Raw genomic sequence first — 21,133 nt, forward strand, 5'->3', positions numbered from 1 at the left:
GTGCAGCCGGGATACGAACCCGGGCCGCCAGCAGCAGAGCGCGCACACCCAACCTCTAAGCCACGGGGCTGGCCCCTGGCCGTCTTTCTTGTCCTAATGCCAGAGCCAGGCTGTGGGGCTAAAGGACGGAAGGAGAGTCCGCAAGAGGAGTGGGAAGGTCACGTCGATGACTGCGGAGGGACCACTTCCTGGGGCCTCCCCGGTGTGCAGGGCCGCCCTGGGCCCTGGGAACGCAGAGGGAGTACGCTGGGGCGCTGTCCTCTGGAAGACCGCCTTCCAGAAAGGGGACAGAGGCTTCCCTCCCCCACCCCCCCACCCCACTCCTCACACACACCGGCTGGACATTCTCCATGTGTCCCCCTGCCCCAAATCCACCCACCTCCCCCACTCGCCCTCCGCCCCAGGCCCGCAGGGGCTGCCTGCCCTCTGGCCCAGGTTGGGCCAGCCAATGGGAGACACCAGGGAGATGGGAGGGTGGGAGGGGGGTGAGGTTGGGGCGACTTGCCCACCCCCTGGCAGGTCACTGGCTTGGCCACATCCCTCCAGGAAAGAGGCACGGACAGCCTTCTCCACACACCTCTCCCCAGTTCCAGAAACTGCTCCCAGCCCCCATCTCACACCCCTTCTGCAACCCTCTCTTGCTGGCCCCGTGCTCTCTCAATGTCCTTAGATTAGTCAATCGTCTCTTTTTAAAAGCTCTCCTCAATTTACCCATTTTGGGGCTGCGTCTGTTTCCTGCGACAACCCTCACTGACGCAACCACCACCATTTTCGCGTGCCGCCTGTCCTATTACTATCTATCACTCTCTATTAGTACCTATTAATAGTTTTCTTGTAATCAACCAATTTTATTATGTTGATCATTATTTGTTTACTGTTATTATTATTACTTATCACCCTAAGTAATCATATCCATTAAATCACAAGTTTGCTCGGCAAGCTATATTTTTCCTAATCCTCATTAAACTTAAGTCATCACTAATAAATTAAAAGGTTTCACCTATATTTTGGCTCCTACTCACTTGTGCGTGCCAGCATCCACGAACCGGCATTCAGGAAGTAGTGACATCACAGAAGGAAGTGGCTCCCCAGGGAGGAGTGAAGAATTCCCAGAGGAGGGGACATGCGTGCAGGGTCAGGTCTAAAGAGCGGTATTTCATCAGAGGAAAAGCAGGGGGGCGGGGGAGGGGTGTGTGTGCGTGTGTGAGAGTGTGTGTGTGTGTGTGTGTGGAGCAGCCCGAGAAAAGCCTCAGAGGAGGGAAATGCATGGGACAGCTGCAGAGGGCGCCTTGGGGGTCGTGATGGGAGCCGAGCCTGCAGGGGCAGGTTGAAGCCAAATTTCGAAGGGGCTGCCATGTCACACTACGGAGTGTGTTCTCTGTCCTGTGCAGACGGTTCCAAAGGCTGTTTATATATGTTCTGGGGAGTCAGTAGCAAGGGAACCAATTAAGTTTGGGAAATTATGAGTTCAACACAGGTAAACGGGTTTCTTTCCTGCAGGACTTGTCAGAGCCTTGACTCTGCTCATGTACCTCAACTCTCTCCAAGATAAACTAACCATCTCTCCTCAGTTCTGTGAAGCTGTTGATAAACGGAGGTCAGCAAGCTTTTAAGGCAAAGGGCCAGATATTTTAGGCTTTGCAGGCCACATATGGTCTGTCTTGAATATTCCTCTTTGATTTTTCTTCTTACAACCCTTTAAAGATGTAAAAAGCCCTTCTTAGCTCATGGGCTGTACAAAAACAGGCCCCGAGCCATATCTGGCCATCACTATAGCTTACTGAACCCCGGATTATAAAACACGCCATGGATTATAAATGTCACTTATTGGAGGTGAGGGGAGATGACCACATTAAATGTCTGTATGGATCAAAAGACAAAAAACAATTTCAGAAAGGTTAAAATGTAGAGGGGAACCCTGGGGGAATATAGTGTTTCCCAAACTGATTTGACCCTGAGGCTCTTTTTCCTGCAGAGCATCTCAAGGAGTGTCCTGAGGAACCCACTTTGGGAAAGGCTGCTGTGGGAGCGGGCGGGTCCCAGTCACGGGAAAAGGAGGGCTGCCCCGACCTGGATTCTCTCGGTCTTCTTGTGCATCGTCTCCATGTCGCTGTTGAGCTCTGAGACGTACGTGAACCGAGCAAAGTTCTCCTCCTCCTTGGCCAGAAACTCCTCAATGAGCTGATTCAGGTTCCCATCCTCGGCCAGCTTCAGCAGCCGGAGGTGGGCCACCTCGTAGCTCTCCAAACTCTCGCCCTTATTCTTCTTCCCGCGCTTCTTTGCCTTGAGAGCTAGAAAAGGGAGAAGCGTCAGTGGTGAGTCTGAAAAGGAACCACTCAGAGCGGTGCCAGGCAGAGAGATGCGCTCTGTATCGTTATCGTTGTGCTGTGGGGGGGAGGCTCAACCTTCCCAGGAGACGGAGCAGGAGCATCACTCCTTAGTCGCTTCACAGGTATCTAACTGAGCATCTACCACGCACCAGACACTGTGCTGGGCTCTGCAGATACAAAATCCCTGCCCCATGGAGCTTCTACTGGAGGAATCAGACAAAAAGAGAAAAGAAAAAGAGATATCCAAGTAAACAGAAAAAGAAATCCAACAATTACCACTGTGGCCTGGGCAATGGAGGAGACACAAAATGTGCTGTGATGGGGGAGCGAGGGAGCCAGGAAGGCCTCTCTAAGGAGGTGACGTTTGAGTAGGATGAGGGTCAAGGAAGCCCTGTTGGCAGAGGGCCTTCAGCAGGCTCAGAACTTGGAAAATTCAAGGAATCAGAACCAAGAACATTCTCCAAGCTGTGTTCTCTCCAGCCTGACACCTGCAATAGCCCCAACTCTCCTGAACTCAGTCTTCTTTCTCTGATTTGACCTCCATGTGGCAATCAGAAGGATCTTTCTGGATCTTTCTAGGCACGTGACCCTTTTACATGTTGTGGCTCCCCGCTCTCCTTGGGATGGAGCTAAAGCTTCTCAGCATCGTTTAAGGTCTGGTCCCCTCTACCCCTCAGGAGGGTGTACCTTCTTCCTTTTTGGCCTGCTCCTCGAACTCGATGCGATCATTCAGCTTGACAAGCAAGAAGGATTTGAGCTTGGTTTCATGGTCATAGACACGCTCCAGCTCCCGGATCTCCAGGTTGTACTGAGAGATGTCCTTCTGCTGGCGGTCCTTCATGGCAGCCATTCGGGCCATGGCTTCCAGCCTGGGCGAGGAGGGTGCAGAGCCTGAGTGTCCAGACGCTCCTCCCTTCTGCTCCCCTCTCCCAGCCAGTCCAGAGGGACTTTCTGCCAATGACCACCACTTCTTTCAATCATGGTAGTTTCTGGGATTAGAGGAACAACCCTCCTTACCTGAATGACAGGAGCTACTAGCTCTAGACCACCCCCAGGAAATGATTTTTCTATCATCCTCATCGACATCACCATCATCACCACCACCATCGTCATCATCACCATCATCACCACCATCACCATCATCACCACCATCACCACCATCATCACCATCATCACCACCACCATCATCACTACCACCAACATCATCATCACCATTATCACCATCATCATCACCATTATCACTACCATCACCATCACCATAATCACCACCATCATCATCGTCACCATCATCACCAACACCATCGTCATCATCATCAACACCACCATCATCATCACCATCATCACCACCACCATCATCACCACCACCATCATTATCATCATCATCACCATCGTCACCACATCATCATCACCACCATCATCATCGTCACCATCACCATCATCACCACCATCATCATCACCACCACCATCACCATCATCATCATCATCATCACCACATCATCATCACCACCATCATCATCGTCACCATCACCATCACCATCATCATCACCACCATCATCATCATCATCACCATCGTCACCACATCATCATCACCACCATCATCATCGTCACCATCACCATCATCACCACCATCATCATCACCACCATCACCATCATCATCATCACCACCACCATCATCACCACCATCATCATCACCACCACCATCATCCTCATCATCATCATCACCATCATCACCACATCATCATCACCACCATCATCATCACCACCATCATCATCGTCACCATCACCATCATCACCACCATCATCATCGTCACCATCACCATCACCACCATCACCATCATCACCACCATCACCACCATCATCACCATCATCACCACCACCACCACCACCACCATCATCACTACCACCAACATCATCATCACCATTATCACCATCATCATCACCATTATCACTACCATCACCATCACCATAATCACCACCATCATCATCGTCACCATCATCACCAACACCATCGTCATCATCATCATCAACACCACCATCATCATCACCATCATCACCACCACCATCATCACCACCATCATCATCACCACCATCATCATCATCATCATCACCATCGTCACCACATCATCATCACCACCATCATCATCGTCACCATCACCATCATCACCACCATCATCATCACCACCACCATCATCATCACCACCATCACCATCATCATCACCACCACCATCATCACCACCATCATCACCACCACCACCATCATCATCATCATCATCACCATCATCATCATCACCACATCATCATCACCACCATCATCATCACCACCATCATCATCGTCACCATCACCATCATCACCACATCATCATCACCACCATCATCATCGTCACCATCACCATCGTCACCACCATCACCATCATCACCACTTGTCAATTACTGTGTCCACTCCCTTACATACACATATTATTATTTCATCGTCACTACCACCCCCAGAGGTCCTACAACAATGTAGTAGTGATGGAGCCAGGATTCAAACCCAGACCTTTCTGGCTCCAAAACCTGTGCTCTTCACAGCCAAAATATATGCCTCTTGCCTCTGTGAGTATGAATCCAGGAGATAATCCAGACTGAGAGACTCCTAGGCTAGGGCCGGGGACCTTGGGGAGATGGTACAACAAAGGTTTGGATCTCAGCTCCACCACATCTGCCATCTACCTGGATCTCAGGCAGGTGTTTTGGTGTTTCTAAGCCTCCATGTCCTCGTCTGTAAAATGGGGGTAATAATCCCTAAGGCAGTTGTGAGGGTTGAAATAACACCCAGAGCCCTAGCATCACACCTGGCACAGTCAGTGCTCAGAGTTATTATGGTGACAACTTAAGGTTCCTCAACACACAAGCACAGGGAACAGAGGTGGTGCAGAGTAGGAAGCTAGGTGCTAGGCAGGGGGCTAAGAGACACGTCTACCCCAAGGTCTGTCCCGCAGCCCACCTCTGCTGGTAGGCCTGAGCAGACTGCTCAATGGCCGTGTTCATGGTTTGCTTCTGCATCAGCAGGCGCCGACGGAGCTGCTGGTAGACGTGGTCATAAGCAGCCTTCTCGTACCGCAGGTCCTCGATCTCCTTCCGGAGCTTCGCGTTGGTGGTCATCATCTTGTCAAAGTGCACGGTCACCTGTGGGGAGGGCCATGCTTCAAATCAGGGCTCACTCCTGGGGCATGACAGAAGCTTCCGGAAGGCAGCCGGAGGGTTGGAAGGTCTTCCCCTCACTTCCCACTCCCAGGCCCACAGACAGAACAGCAACGGGAGTGCTGCGAGAGAGGCTTGAGTTGGCCACCAGCTGGCTAAGCAGCCTTTGGCAAGTTCTATTGTCCTGGATTTCACATTTCTCAACTACTTTTATAGCTAATTTCCAGTTTTTAGCCATTACGGGGGAGAGCGGAACACCATGAGGAAACGATCAGCCAAATCCAGAAGGTAGGACCTTCTACAGGAAAGTTGGTGGCATGAAGAGAGTTGGGGGTGCTGTTTTAGGGCAGGGCTTCTCCAGCTCATCACTGTCGGCATTTGAGGCTGGATGATTCTTTGTGGGGCCGTCCTGTTCTCTGTAGAGCATTAAAGAAGCATCCTTGGTCTCTACTCACAGTAGAGATGCCAGTAGCACAGTCCCTCAGCCCAGTTGTGACACCAAAGCTGTCTCCTTGTGGGGACAGTGTCCCTCTGGGGGCAAAATCACCGCTGACTGAGAACCACTGTTCTAGATTAAAGAACTTGAAGAGAGCTAACAAGGAACTAACTAACTGAACCTTGACTGGCTCCAACTTTATAAGACATTTTGGGGCCAGTCAGAGGAAGGTTAATATGGGCAAAATTAAGGAAATAGTATTAATTTTGTAAGGTGGGATAATGGTCTCATGGTTATGAAAGAAAATGTTTGATTTTTAGAGATGCAAACTGAAGAATTTAGGGGTGAAGTGTCACGATGTCTGTAATTTACCTTAAAATATTTCAGGGGAGAAAGGGGTGAAACAAATACAGCAAAATGTTAATAATGATTAAATCTAAGTGATAGGTATGTGGGTGTTTATTATTTTAGTCCCTCAACTTTTCTACATGTCAATAAAAAAAACTAAAAAAAAAAAAAACAGGTATTGTGAAGTGCTCCCATAGACATTGAAAAGAAACAACTACAAAAAGTATTCCTAAGGGTAAGGGAGTAGATTTGATCAGAGATTTTCAAAGCACATTCTGAGAACCTTGGGTTCCTGCAGGTGAGGAAGCCAGGGTGCAAAATTTAAGGAGGCATGCAACTTTGAGGCTTGTGGAAATGGAGAGTTGACCGGGGACGCAGTGAGTGCCCAAGTCCCAGCCCTGGGTTCCTCTGTAGAGTGTCCGTAGCCCCCACACAAGGGAGGGGAGCCTGGGAACAGAGCATTCTTATGCTACCTCTGTATCCTCTACCCACACTTAGGAAGATGTTAGGTATCAGTCATTTGCACTTTAGGGTGAATTTTTCTCCAGGACTGTTGGCATGCTACCGTCCTCTAACTGTGGGATAAAGATCTGACCCCTGGGGAGGACTCTCAGGCCTCACTGTGTAGGTGGAGGAGACTTTAGGGTCATGGGGTTTTCTGGGGCCCTGAAATAACCTGTAGAGATGACTACCTAATCTACTAAAAGGAACAGCCAGACCCGGTCAGGGAGGAAGGGAAGAGGGGACCAGTTTGCAATACAAAAAGGCAGATCTCTCGGAAATGAAAGAGGAGACATTACTATAGACCTTACAGAAATAAGAAGAATGATAAGAGAATATACTAGGAAGAACTGTATGCCAACAAATTAGGATAACTTAGATGAAAGGGACAAATTCCTAGAAAGAAACAAACTACCGAATTGACTCAAGAGGAAATGGGAAATCTGAATAGACCTATCGCAGAAAAGTGAACCTCTACAGACATCATTAAATCATGCATGCATTTATTCATTCATTCAGTCAGTCAACAGATGTTTGCTGAGCACCTACTCTGAGCCTCACACTGTGCCAGGCATTACTGATTCTTAACCAAGGGGACCTTCCGCCTCACCAGGGTTGTTGATAACAGTGCAGATGCCTGGTCTAAGCCCTGGGGGTTCTCATTCAGTGAATCTGGAGGTGACCCAGGAATCTGCATTGTAACACACATCCTTGGCATTCTGAGGCATGGCTGCAAATTGCTATGCACGGATATTAAAAAGACGCTGCCCTGCCCTCAGGCCACGTCCAGGCTACTGGGGGAGGCGGACAGAGATCAGAACCGATCAGCTGCAACCACACCCGGTGGTCAGAGTTTTGGGGAAGCTAAGAGCTTTGTGCAGTGAGGCAGTGACAGGCTTCCCTCCAAGTCAATTCAGTTCCCTCCCTCCTGGCTCATGTTGTGGGGGCTGCAGTTTCACAAGCCAGACTGGACGGTGTTTGCACCTGCCCAGCGTTCCTTCTCCCTTTCTCTTTGCTTTTCCAGGGGAACCACTTCTCCCCGACTCTCAGCCCACATAGGTGTATAGGGCTGCCCTCCCCCAACTTGTGGGGGGGCGGTCCAAGGGTAGTCACGTGACTAAGTCCATGTATTCCATTCTTATGACCACAGCGATTGGTTTGGGGATGGGCACATGATAAAGCTGGCCCAGTGGGAACCCTCTCTGGGACTTGTGATTGAACAATTAGGGAAGAGATGCCCCTTTTCTGCTGGCATTTGTTGACATTGGAGACTGCCCAAGAATGAAGTCATCTCCACCCAGAGGAGAGATGGATGGAGAAAGTGTCCTAAAGACATGTTTGGAGCACCTGGATCCAGCTATGCCTGAAGGCCCTATTTCTCCTCCTGAATTTTTCAATTCTGCGACCAATACATTCCCGGTTTTTGCTTAAGCTAGTTTGCAATTTAGAGAATCCTGCTTAATGCCAAAGTCACTGTAAATTGAAGGTGATCCAGAAACACCACTTTTCTCTTTATCAAGTCATGCATGTCTATGTCTGATATTTCTTAGAGACATCATCAACAACCAAAAGACGCTAGCTCTAGTAGAGGCATGAGCAGATTGCCACAGGGGATGAAGGTCTAACTAATTCTGCCTGGTGAAGGGCCATATTTGAGCTGCATCTCAAAAACCAGCAGGAGTTTTTGAGGCAAGGAACTCAGACAGGCATCCCAGGAGGGTGAGAGTTGGGGCGAGGGGGACAACAGCACGTGCTGAGGTGCAGAGAGCAAGGAGAAAGGCACCCTGGACAACAGTGGGCCACAAGTGGGTGGAACAGAGTGGGTGGAACAGAGAGGGCGGAGCAAGGTGGCTGGACGGTGAGTGTAAAAACCTGCCTGGCCTGGACGAGTACCGTTAGTTCACCTTCTCCCGAGTCAACCAACCAAGTGGGTTCAACGCTGCTAACGGCTCCGCAGACGACACCCCTACTCTGAGCAAAGGGAGGCAGAGCTGTTTGCAAAGCTGCAGATAACACCTTACGTACGAGATTCAAACGGGTTTCCAAAACGTGGATCTGTTTTTGCAGTTTCCGAGGGTTATTCGCCTCCTGCATTTTTGTGAAGATCTGTTTTTGGTTTATAATTTTTTTTTCCATCTGAACAATCTGAAAAAAAAATGAGAGAGAGAAAACCCAGCTGTGTTAACATCTGTATGGGTACAAATTCTACAGTTCAGTAACTCAAACGTGCTAAAATAAAAACGGCAATCTTCTTTCTTTTCCTAACAATGGAATTTTAATTTTAATTTTAATTTTCTTTTCCTAACAATGGAATTTTAATTTCCCTCTTGGATGCATGCTCAGTTCAACTTAATCTTGGCCAATTTGGGGTAAACTGAGGCAATTTAGAGTTTTTGCTCTTGCTCGTGCATGTAAATTTCACTCACCCGCGGGCATAAATTCCACTTCACCCTAAAGCCGAGGCTTCCAACAGAAATAGCATTTTCCCCCCGGGGGCCTCCTCTAGTCTTGTGGAGTGTTTTTGGGGTCTTGCAATGATAGGGGCACTTCGTGGTCGGGTCACGAGACGCCACACTGGGTTTGGAGAGGCCGAGGTCCTTGTTGACCCCGAGAGCGCGGTTTTGGTGGAGGGGACGTTGCTGCCATCACTGGGAGAGGTAGGGGAGACAGTGCCCACCCTAGAAAGGGAAACGGAATGCAGACGACTCCTTCTAGACAATTCTAGAAAGGAGGAGAGCTGGCAGTAACTTGGAGCTGCAGGAGCGTTGTGTTTTGTGTTTGGTTTTTAGATTTTTTTAAGATAAAAGAGACAGGGGAAGGACATCTTGTGGAGAGAGGGTAGAGAGGAGAGCAAGAAGGACGGTCACTCATGGAGCCAGGCCTGCACGGAGGGCGGCGGCACAGGAGGGCCCGGCCTTGCAGAGGAAGGGCAGCGGGCACCTCTTCCTCTGAGGCCCGCGGACGGAGCAGAGATGGAAGGATGCGGGGCCGAGGGGCAGGGGAAGGTGTGGCTGCCACGATCTCTTAAAGCAGGTGAAACTCCACTGAGGCATCTATGTCCAGAGGACCTCCTGCCAAGTCAGAAGTAAACATCCTCGATGCAGTGTGCTGCCCTGGGTTGGACCTGGGACGGTAAAGGGACATTAATGGGAAGACTAGCCAAATCCAGAAAAAATCCGAAGTTCAGTTAATGGTATTGTACCAATGTTAATTTCTTACTTTGACAAATGTCTCACGGTGACGTTAAGATGTTCACGGGGGAAACCGGTGGGGGGTATATGGGAAGGCTCTGTATTATCTTTGTAACATTTCTGTACACGTAAAATGATTCCAAAATCAAAAGTTTATTAAAAAGTAATTGGTGAGTAAATATCCCTTTGGTGCAAGCTTCTCTTTGGTTGGGTGCTATGTTACCTGCAGCCCAAAGCATTCCTACCTGACACGCCATGGACCTTACTCATGAGGACAATTGATTCTGACTTCAAGTAAGTGAAATATACCCTGCCACGGCCGGCAGGAAGAAATTCTGATGTCTCTCTCGAGCCTTGTACCCCAGCCAAGTCCCCAGGCCCAGACACCTCCCCGGCACCTTCCAGAGAGCTCACCCCATTGTTTCTCATATGAGTGCCAGCAGATCGAGACACTTTTGCACATTGCCAACAGTGTGCATGATCGACTTCCCGTGTGGCTTTGGTCCACACCAGGCCACTATCTACTTTATCTGCCCAATATTTGGCCCCACATAGAAGCAGCTGCCTCCTGCTAAATCCTAGTGGGTTCTAGGGAAGTTTGTAGAATTTTCATCTGAAGAAAATGCCTTTGAAGACTGGTGAGTGCAGGTCCTGAGTGCAACCCAGGTACTTTCGTTTCTCAGGGTTTGGGCCGAGACTAAGCGCTGAGACTTTTTTGGAACCGTGGTGGGTGAAGGCAGCAGGGAAAGGAAGGGGATGCTGTCATTTTAAACGACCTGGTGTGTTCCTCTTTGTCTTAGAGGTGGTGGCTGGAATTCACCTTTGAGGATAGTCTGAAGCCCAGCTCCTGTTCTGGAACGTGGATGAGAGAGGTCAGGTGCTCGGCGTGACAAAATATAAAGTTTCTCAGCCACATGGAGGCCGGCCTCCAGTGCAGAGCTGGGGCTGATAAGTTCTAGGAGCAGTTGCATCTGGGATCCTGTATGAGCATCCGTGAGTCTTAACTCCCTTCAGTTACCTATCCCCAAGCCCTCAGGAGAGTCTATACAGCACCGTCTCAGCTATCCCCGTGGACATTGAGAGAAAAATCTATACCAGGGGTTGCAAACTGCGGCCAGGCAGGTGGCAAAGAAGAGTAAAGTGGGCCAGGTCGAAGACAACGTGCGATGGCAGAGACTGTAGCAAACTGGAGTACCCACACCGGGCTTGAGGGGCAGCAGCTTGTATCAGGAACACACACAGCTACAAATTACAGAAAGCCAACTACACGTGGCCGAAAAAATTTATGGGTTATCTTTCTCTCATAATAGGTGGTGGCTTAGGTTTAGTAGCTCAAGGAAGTAAGCACAAGATCTCTGTAAGGCACCTGGCCTTTCCCTTATGGTCAAAAGATGGCTGCCACTGCACCAGCCTTCACAGTCATGTTCCAGGGAGGAAGGTAAAGGAAGCAATATGGATGAAGGGGTAGGACCTATATATGGAAAGCAAAAGCTTCCCAGACACCTGCAACAGACTTCCCCTTAAATTTCATTGTCCACTTTTAGCTGCAAGAGAGGATGGGAAATGTAGCTTTTCAGCTGGGCACACGACCACCCTGAACAAAGTCAGGAACAAGAGAGGAAGAAGCAGAGAACGGGTAAACAGCTGGCAGTGTCACCCACAGCACTATTTAGGTCCTGTTGCCCCATGGAAATTCAGGCCTGATGTCGCCAGATCTTCCGGTTTTTGAAAGAGAAGCCACATATCCAAATTTCAACATGAAATCTCCCAACTTTTAACATGTTGTTAACTAATTAAAATAAATTTCAAGCACGGGGCCAAAGCCGTCACGTTGCCAGGCTTAAACTGTCCTGAGGCCGCCCGCCTGAGACCCTCGGTCCACACCCGCATTTGGGGTGAGGAGGAGCCACAGCAGACTGATGAGAGCTGGTTTACAGGCAGCAGGCGATGCCCAGCAGAAGGCGGAAGAGTGGTCCCGAGCCGGAGACCTGGCAGAGGTGACACCAGGACCGAGATGGACACGGCGGGTGGCTGGCCCACCCCGGAAGCCTGACCCGCGCCGACCACGGCAACTCTGCTCTCTCTGCCTACCATTTACTCATTCAGGGCCGGACAGAACCAGACCAGCTGGTGCCTCTGAACTGAGAAGGGAGGCCTGGTAAGGAAGCTTCTGGAAAAAGTCTCCTCATCCCTAAAACAGAGTCACAGGAAGAGATGGTCCGTCTTCTCCTGAAGATATTGTCCCGTCTGCATGCAGTGCCTGGAACCACGCTGCCACCTTGCCCCCAAGGATAGAGACAAACCCCTTGATAACAGCACTGAGCTGCGGAATCAACCAACCCTGAAGCTTGCCGTATCTTTGCACCTCCTGTTAGACGAGACACGAACATTTTCTTTTCGCCAGGAGTCTACTCAGGGAAGGTGGGCTCTGCCCCCAGCCCAGGGGACAAATATTGGTCTAAACCAGGGGCTGGAACACTTTTTCTTGTTTTTGTTTTTGTTTTTGTTTTTTTGGTGAGGAAGATTGGCCCTGAGCTAGCATCTGTGTCAATCTTCCTCTACTTTTTATATGTGGGATGCTGCCACAGCGTGGCTTGATGAGCAGTGCACAGGTCTGCACCCAGGATCCAAACCTGCAAACCCCAGGCCACTGAAACGGAGAGCATGAACCTAACCACCATGCCACCACATCGGCCCCTGGAACATTTTTCTTAAAGGGCAAGATAGTAAATATTTCAGGCTTGGAGGACCAAGAAGCTATTATGTAGGTACTCATATAACCATTCTTTGCTGGAGGGCCATACACAGACCAGATTTGCCCTTGCACAGTAGCCTGCTGCCTGTGGTCTACCCCAAACTAATTATGGACATTCCATTTGCCAGTGATTGGCCTAGGAGTGGGCATATACCCTAGCCCTGGTCAATGAGGGAAAATCTGCTGGAGAGACTTTGTGAACTGCTCTCTCCCTCATAAGAAGTGAATATCATGTGAGAAAACCCCCCAGCCCTTCTTCATATCTTTGAATTTGATTATGTGAGAAGCTACACCAGCTAACTTTTGGCAGCCATCTTGTGACCATGAGGAGAGGGCTGACCAAGAGGATCAGAGAGAAAAATACCAACCCGTCATTGTAGAGCTGCTAAACCACGCCCGGGATGACCTATTTCCAGACAGACATCTTATACGTGAGAAAAACAAACCTCTATTCTCCCAGCCACTTCCAGTCAAGATTTCTCGTACTTGCAGCCCAACACATTCTCACTGGTACATCAAACAAGATGGCAGCTCAGACGATCAGGCATCAGGGGAACCGCTGGGTCTCACACAGACTGGTGAGGCGTATGAACGCTGTTTAGGACTGATATCAGCCAGGCTTCGGACTTCAGCTGGAAGACACGCACCCCCTCCCCCCCAAATTCCCTCAGAGCATCAACAAAGCTGCATCAGCCCCGACACAGTCAGGTTCCAGTCAAGTCGGGGTCCCTCTCCTGTTTGTTCTCTCCTGTTCTACGCACAGGCAGCATCCTCAACACAACCCTCCACCAACTCACCTATGAAACAAACGGCTCTTAACATACGGGAGGGCAGGGTCCCCAGACCGCGGTGTCGCCTGCTCTGAGGGCCGCCACCCCCGCCGGAGCTGACCCCGGGTCCCCAGGCCCCAGCTGCTCGTCCAGGGCAGCTGCGGCGCGGCGCTCCCCGTGGCCCCGCGGTTGACTCCAGCGCGCTGTTCCCTTTGGCACCTTATGTCAGACGCGGCTTTTGTGACGCTGGGAGTGACTAGGCCTCGGCTGGATGGGAGACGTTACCCAAGGCAGTGACAGCAGATCTACAGCCTGCACACGACGCTGTCCCCGCAGGAAGGCACAGGCCTGCTCCTCATCCTGCGCGGCCGGGTGGGCCCGGGGGGGCGGCCTCCAGCGGCCTCTGCGGGGACGAAGCTCTGGGCGGCCGTGGCGCCCCCCGCAGGAGGCGGTCTGGGGCCTGCCCGCCCGGGGCGGCACGGGGCAGAGGGGCTTTTGTGTTGGGCAGCGAGCACCCTGTTCTTTTGAGGATCCCAAACGAGGCTGCCTTTTCCTAACGTTCCTGAGGAGCCACGTCCCCAGCTTTTCTTCTCTTTTACTGCCTCCTCTCTCATTCATTCATATATTCATTCATTCATTCATTCCTCAATGTTATTAGCACCTCTCGGTGCTGGACAGCAGGGGTGGGGCGGTAACCAAGGCAGAGGGGTCCCTGCCCTCAGGGAACGTCCAATCCGGGACTGGAAACAAGCCAGGAAGCGAGACCGGCCCAGCAGAGGGCAGACAGGAGGTGCTGTGGACGCGCACAGTAGGGGCACCCAGCGGGGAAAGATGAAGGGCCGACCACCAGCAGAAACAGTGTTAGACCTGAGACCAGAAGGATGGCGAGGAGTCCCCACACAGAGAGGACAGGGCAGGGCACTCAGATGGAGGGAACAGCACGTGCAAGGGCCCGGAAGCGAGAGGCAGCCCGGTGGGTTCATGAAGGCGCCAGCGTGGACGGACACAGAGGAGGCGGGGCGGGACAGGGGGTGCAAGGGCAGGAGGGGCCGCTGCAGCAGAGCCTGCAAACCACACGGGGGTCTGGCCTTCATCACAAGAACAACAGGAAAGTACTGAAGAGTGTGAAGCAGAGCAAAGATGTAACAAGATTCCCAGATTCAGCCGGGGAATATTTACCGAGGACCTACTATGCGCCGGGCCTGGGATGGGCACAGGGGGCACGGGGGGAACAAAACAGACATGGTCGCTGCCCTCGTGGAGGTGACGGGTTAGGGAGATGTCAGAGGACACCGTATTAAGGCATAACCACCACTGTGAGAAGAGCTAAGGAGGTGGCGCCATGGGCGTCATAAAGAGGATAAGGGGGTGTGCTGGGATCCTCCATGTGCCCCCCAAGATCCACTCTCCGCCCCGCCCCACCCACCCTGCTCCGTGCCCCAGGAGGCTGACCGGGAAGGAGCCCACAATGCTCCCTAGCACTGGGGAGCAGAGGGTGAGAGGAGAGAGAGGGTGGGGTATTTATTCCCTCCCCCCACTTGCTCTCTGTCTTCAGGTTCTAGAATGTTCCCCCTGCCCACTGTGGCTAACCCTACAGTGCTCCAATGTCCCTACTCCATGCTCACACCCTTGCAAATCGTCCCTTCATAAAACTCTTCTCAAAGTACCCTACTGAGTGTGCTGTTTGTTCCCTGCCAGGAATCTGACTAACACAAGGGGGACTTACTTTAAACTGGAGAGAGGACATAAGAAAGGCCTGCCTTAGAAAGGCATGTTTAGGTTGATATCAAAAGGACAACCAGCTGGAGGAAGGAGCATGTGCAAAGGCCCTGAGGTGAGAAAAGGCTTAGCATATTTGAAAAAAAGTCTTGCGGCTGAGGTGAGATGAGTTAAGGAGGGAATGGTGTGGGTGAGGCCAGGGGCAGGGGCTAGATCCTGCATGCCCTTCAAGCCATAGTAAGGGATATAGATGTTAATGCTGTTCAGCAAATATCTCTAGGTCTTTGCCTTCCGGATCCAGGGGAGGGCTGTACTTCCTGGACCCTTTTGTGGATGGGTAGAGTTGACTATTTTGGGTATGGGTATGGGTATTTAGGGCATATATGGGTTTGGTAGACTACTTTGAGCCAATGAATCATGAGCAGAGGTGACACACATCACTGGAGCATTCCATTGCCCATGTGAGACCCTCCAGAATTCTCTTTTTCCCTACCACAACACCTGGCAATGTTCAAGATGGTGGCTATCCCATCAGCCTGGTCCCAGGATGAGAAGATATAAGAGCCCCTAGGCAATCCATGACAGACATGAAGCATGAACGAGGAAGAAACCCTTACTGTTTTAAACCACTGAGTTGGGGGGATGTTTGTTACTGCAGCATAACCTGACATCCCTGACGGATACAGTGAGGATGTGGGAATTTATTCTAAGTGCAGTGGGGTGGCGCCGAGACCACAGTGGAGGAGTGGATCAACAGAGCTGGAGGCTAGGGCCCACGGGCGGCAGAGAGAACAGGCACCGTCATGTTTATGGTCGCGGTGGGTACAGGGGTGTCAGATCTGGCTAAGGCATCACGGGTGCCGCCCCCACTCCTCCTCCTTGCCCTGCTCGGTTAACCCCTGCAGAGAAAGACCACACCTTCTCGTCCAGTTCAGCCAGCAGCGTTTTCATGGATTGAATCAGGGCCTCGTAGTCCTCCTTAGTTTGCAGCAGGAAGCGCAGCTCCACGTAGTTTCTCTCGTTCAGATCCAAGTTCCTCGAGGACTTGACGAGACTCAAAAGCAGGGCGATCTCATCCTGCTCCTCCTGCAGGCTCTTGATTTCCTTGCTGTTGGGGAAGCAGCTCACGATCAACCCTGAAGCCCCGAGCCTACCTTGATCCGACGCTCCAGGCCCCTCCGTCCTGAAAGGAGACTCGGAGAGGTCCCTCCCGCCTGAGCCAGGGCAAGGGACCTGCCCCAGCCTCCGTCCCGGCCCAGAGCTCAGAGCGCCCGTGCCCCGCTTCCCGGCAGCTCCCACTGCCCCCCCTCCCTGAGAGGCAGTTTCCCCAGGGAACGACTTGCCGCTGTGCCTGTCAGAGCCCGTCCCCTAGACGTTGCAGGAGCCCCCAAGCTCTCTTTTGCTGGTGGCTCCCTGGCATCTGTCTGATTTCACAGCCTTGCCCTCCGGACTTTACAACCAATTATCTCTGGTAATGAGACGCAAACCCATCAGGCAGGACTCTTCAATTTGGCATCAACACAGAGATGCACGGTAACCTCTAACCTCCGCCAGCGTCTCGACTCAGGGTGCTAATGATTTATTAAATTGGCTGACACGCGTCTCCCCCTTTCTCTCCCTCTGTCTACTCGGGGGATGCGGGAAACAGGGATTTCAAAAAGAGAAAAGAAGGCTCGGGTGACGGCACAACATCTGAACAACGGGAAATGGCCCGGAGGCTGAGTTTCTGGCAAAGTCTGAGCACCCTACACCCGCTACTCAGTGCGGCTTGTGGACCAGCCGCCTCACCATCCTGGGGAAACTCGGGGAAATGCAGACGCTCAGGCCCCAACCTGGGACCAGGGGAATCAGAACCCGCTTCATAACAAGATCCTCAAGTGACTCGCATGCACCTTACGGTTTTGGAAGCACTGCTCTAGAACAGCAAAGAATGTTCTAGGGCAGGGGTCTGCAAACCTTTTTCTGCAAAGGGCCAAAAAGTAAATATTTTAGACTATGCCGGCCAGATGGCCTCCGTTGCAGCCACTCAACAAAGTGACCACAGGAAATGCGTAAGTGAATAGGCGCGACCGTGTTCCAGTAAAACTTTATTTACAAAAACGGGCTGCCAGCCAGACTGGGCCCATGGGCCGTGGTTTGCCGACCCCCGTTCTACAGCAGCCCTGCCCAACGGAATGTTCTACAATGATGGAAACGTCCTCTATCTGCGCTCTCCAATAGCATCCCCCAGGCACGTGCCACTCCTGAGCTAGCGCAACTAAAGAACTGAATTTATTTCATTGATATTAATTAATAACAAATATAAATGGCCCCTTGTGGCTAGGGACCCCCGGACCGCACACCTGAGTTTAGAGCAGCTTGTCTTCGAAACCCAGCAGCTGGCTTCTCCCCCTCTTAAGCCCCTCTTGGGAGGCAGTCTTGGTTAAGGTGCAGAGAAAAGAGACTGAACACAGCAGCCCACCAGAGTTAGGCTTGCAGGGGGAAGAGGGGTCATAAAAGGAAAAGAAGGTCTGTCTGTGTTGTAGGCAGGGCTGGGCCTGTGAGGCCGGGGTGAGGCACCCACACTTTAAGGTCTTCATTCCCAGGGTCAGCACTGGGAGAAAGTGCCTCCTTAAATACTGCACCCGAGGCACCCCACTCCCCTCACCCCAGTTCTGGCCCTGCGTACAGCTGTTTCACTCTGAAGAACGGAACATCCCCACGCTTCCACATCCCCCTCTTCAGTTCCATCACAGTGAAACCAGATCAAATGGACTGGGGTAGGGTAGCGTGGGGGTGCAGAAGGGTAAGTAAGGTTCAAGAAAAACTGTCAGAGACACACCCGGAAGCAGGCATTTCCTGACGCCCACCAGGGGTAGGCTGTGAATCAGGGTCGCCAGGCACAGATGTGCAGGTTGTGGACTGCACAGCCCAAGGGAGCCCCATCTGTTTGAAAAAACATCACTGATTTGTTGATTTATTACACGTTTCTGAGAGACACTTTGTCTTGTTCTAATAAAATCCCTACAGAATGACAACGTTTCCAAGAGATGGCAGTAAAGGGTCTGGACAAAGGGTGCCTTTTTCTAATGCACGTGAAGATCCCATACAGACCAGCAGTGGCTCTGAGTGAGTGAAATCCTTTTCCCTGTCCTCTGAACTTCACACACCAGCTAACAGTAAAATTTTCTTTCTAATGATGGGCAGTTTCTTCCTGTACAAACATTGTGGATGTAGCTAAGGAATTACGCTCCCTTGGAGGGCAACTGAGAACACTTGTTTCATCTTTGTTTATTCAACCCCAGGAACGCCTTTCTATTGCCCAAAGAAACTACACGCCATAATTTCTAGGGCAACCCAATTTTGAATATCCTACTTTGCAGATCCCATCAAGACACACAGGCAGGAAACGTTTGGGGTATCCCAGCCGGGTGACAGCCCCTTCTCTGGGAACTCCCGCCTCCACCACTAGAACGGTGGGAACAGTACCCACCGCCACTTTTTGTCCTGTGGTCCAACCCCCGCCACAGCTGATGGGACAGGAGAAGACACCTGACCCCAGATGAGCCAAGCAGACCCCCCTCTCCTGGAATCTGGGATTGGAATCGAATCCGGACTGTCTCTCTGTGTGGCCTTGGGTAGCGCAAGAGCTGGGGGCAGCCTGTCCCACCAGCCAGGGCTGAGATTCGGAGAGAGAAGAAAACCCACGTATAAAAAGAAACAGGAACCACGAGTGGTTTTCATCTGGGTCCTTCCCTGAGACACGGGTGCCCTGCGCCCCTGGGAGTCCGGAGGCACCCTGATTCTGAGAGTAAAGCCCTCTCCCCCCTGAAGCTCTCCCGGGTGGGTGCCCACCTGGGTGCAGAAGTGGGTCCCTGCCCCAGAGGCCACGTGGGCAGGCCCACGCAACCAGAGCCCCGCTCTGCTGCGAGCTGCCCGCACACGGCCCCGCTGCTCACCGCTGGCCGGAGATCTTCCGCTGCGAGTGGAAGTTGAAGGACTGCCGGCTCTCCACCATCTTCCGGAACTGCTGCCGCAGCCTCCGCAGCTCCGCCTCGGCCAGCTGCTCCTGGGTCTTCTCCGAAGGCTCCTGGGGATCCGCGGAGTCTTTCCTCTTGTGCTTCTTAGACTGGGTGAGACCGGGGCAGGAGCAACGGTTTAGGTAAGTAGAGAAACCCACATTGCAGCTCAAGGGCGGAGGCAGGAGGGGTGTCTGGGGCGGGGCTGGAGGTGGAAGACCACTCTTGGGTGATGTCAGCTGCTCATCTGTGACATGGAAAACCCGCCTGGGTTCAGGGTGGAGAGGAGACTGGCCTCATTATTGCATGCGGAAGAGGCGGCCTTGCTGTGTGACCTTGGGCGAGTCACTCAACATCTCTGAGCCTCCAGTCTCTCGTCTATAAAATGGTCGTGCAGAGATCTGTTGTCAGGATTAGATGAGCTAATACCTGTACCGTGGCCAGCACAGTGCCTGACCCGCAGTAAGCGCTGGGTACACAGGAGCTGTTATTACCTACCATGGGCATCTTGAAGGAATCGTGCTTCCCCTCTGCGCAGACACCGTCGTACTGACGGAGGTCAAAGCCGGCGAGTGCTCCTTTCTCTCTCGGTAATGCCCTGTCCACAGTGGTGAAAGGAAGAGACCTCGAGAGCCACCCCGGCAGCCCCCGGCGCACCCTCTCCCCTCCCCACCCCTGCATCCCGCCCCCCCCACCCCAGCTTGGCGCATGAGGAGGACAGGCAGATAGATGGCTGTCCGGGTGTGAGAAGAGGCTTCTTTTTTTTAAAGCCATGTTTGCCTGAAACCCGTTCCTCTCCCGATTTATTAGTAGGAGCCGGGCAGGTGGTTCCGGCGTGTCGGTTACCCTCCTGCTCCCTGTGTTCCCAAGGTGGCATCAGGGCGTGTGTCCCCTGATGGGGTGATGGTGAAATTTGCCCAGCTTCAGCTGTGGGGGACCTCCACTTTTAAAGCAGGAGCCAGTGGCACTGGAGGCATTTTTATCGTGTCATGACTTGAACCTCATCTGGCCCGTAGGTATTCAGAGGAGGGGACGACGTGTTAATCCTACCAGCCCTACAGGGCTGTAAGGCCACTGCATCCTGACTCCCAGAATTCGAGAGCTGGATTTCTAAGGCAGAAACTTCTAGCTTTGCCATCCACTGGGGATCCTGCCGGGCCGTGGTTTAAAGCATTGGTTGTGTCAATCATCAGATCTCAGCAAAAATGCCTCCTCGGCCAGTTATTAACTTTGGGCAAGTCATTTCAGTTCTCTGGGCCTCGGTTTGCTCATCTGGAAGACAGGAGACATTCTAGAAGCCATCTCGCAGGTGGTCGAGCCTGTAAAGCACTGAGCCTGGCACGTGGTAAGTGCTCCCTAAACAGTGGCTGGTGTGATGCGGGTTGTTCGTGGGCTGAAAGGCCCGTGTAATGAATGTTTATGAGGCTTGAGGGGTCCAGTGTTCCTCCACCTCCTGGTAACAATACCTGGAATCTCCCAGGAAGCCACGCCCTCCCTCAATCGGGGTCACTTTTTGCCCACCTGGTCCTGACCCCGCCCACCAGCATCAGGATTGGCACATATGACTCTGGATGGGCCAATCAGAGTGCCAGATCCCTGGCTAATCTGCATAATCCCAGCCCCCTGGCCTGAGTGATCGGTTCAGGGATGGGCACCCGACCCTGCTAGTCCGCGCAGAAGGAACAGTGGCATTGAAGCTCCGACACTCTGGAAGAGAGAGACTCAGTTTCCTGCTTCACCTGAACCCGGGTGAATGAGGTCGGCAGTGGCTGCAGCCACTGCCTCTGCAGGGAGCCTGAGAATAACGCTAACACGGAGGAGAGAAGATAAAATGGAGATTGAACCTTGGGGACATCATCCCAGCCCCTGGATATAGCCAAGCCTGAAGACACCTCTGGGTCATGT

The 21,133-nt window shown here is 52.0% G+C and overlaps 1 protein-coding gene across 1 annotated transcript in view; it reads right to left on the reverse strand.

Annotated features, from left to right (window-relative positions):
* The window catches only part of CCDC63 (coiled-coil domain containing 63), a 31,794-nt gene extending 12,059 nt beyond the window's left edge, over positions 1–19,735 (reverse strand). The window contains exons 1-7 of the mRNA XM_014787117.2: positions 19,727–19,735; positions 19,169–19,332; positions 16,149–16,338; positions 8,821–8,940; positions 5,314–5,495; positions 3,018–3,199; positions 2,071–2,291 (exon numbers count right to left, since the gene is read on the reverse strand). Of these exons, the coding sequence (XP_014642603.2) occupies positions 2,071–2,291; positions 3,018–3,199; positions 5,314–5,495; positions 8,821–8,940; positions 16,149–16,338; positions 19,169–19,332; positions 19,727–19,735 (1,068 nt within the window). The remainder of the gene's footprint in view (positions 1–2,070; positions 2,292–3,017; positions 3,200–5,313; positions 5,496–8,820; positions 8,941–16,148; positions 16,339–19,168; positions 19,333–19,726) is intronic.
* Between the last annotated feature and the right edge of the window lie 1,398 nt (positions 19,736–21,133).

This window comes from Ceratotherium simum, chromosome 35 (assembly GCF_057802395.1).
Source record: "Ceratotherium simum simum isolate JZ-2026a chromosome 35, ASM5780239v1, whole genome shotgun sequence".
Lineage (NCBI taxonomy): Eukaryota > Metazoa > Chordata > Mammalia > Perissodactyla > Rhinocerotidae > Ceratotherium > Ceratotherium simum.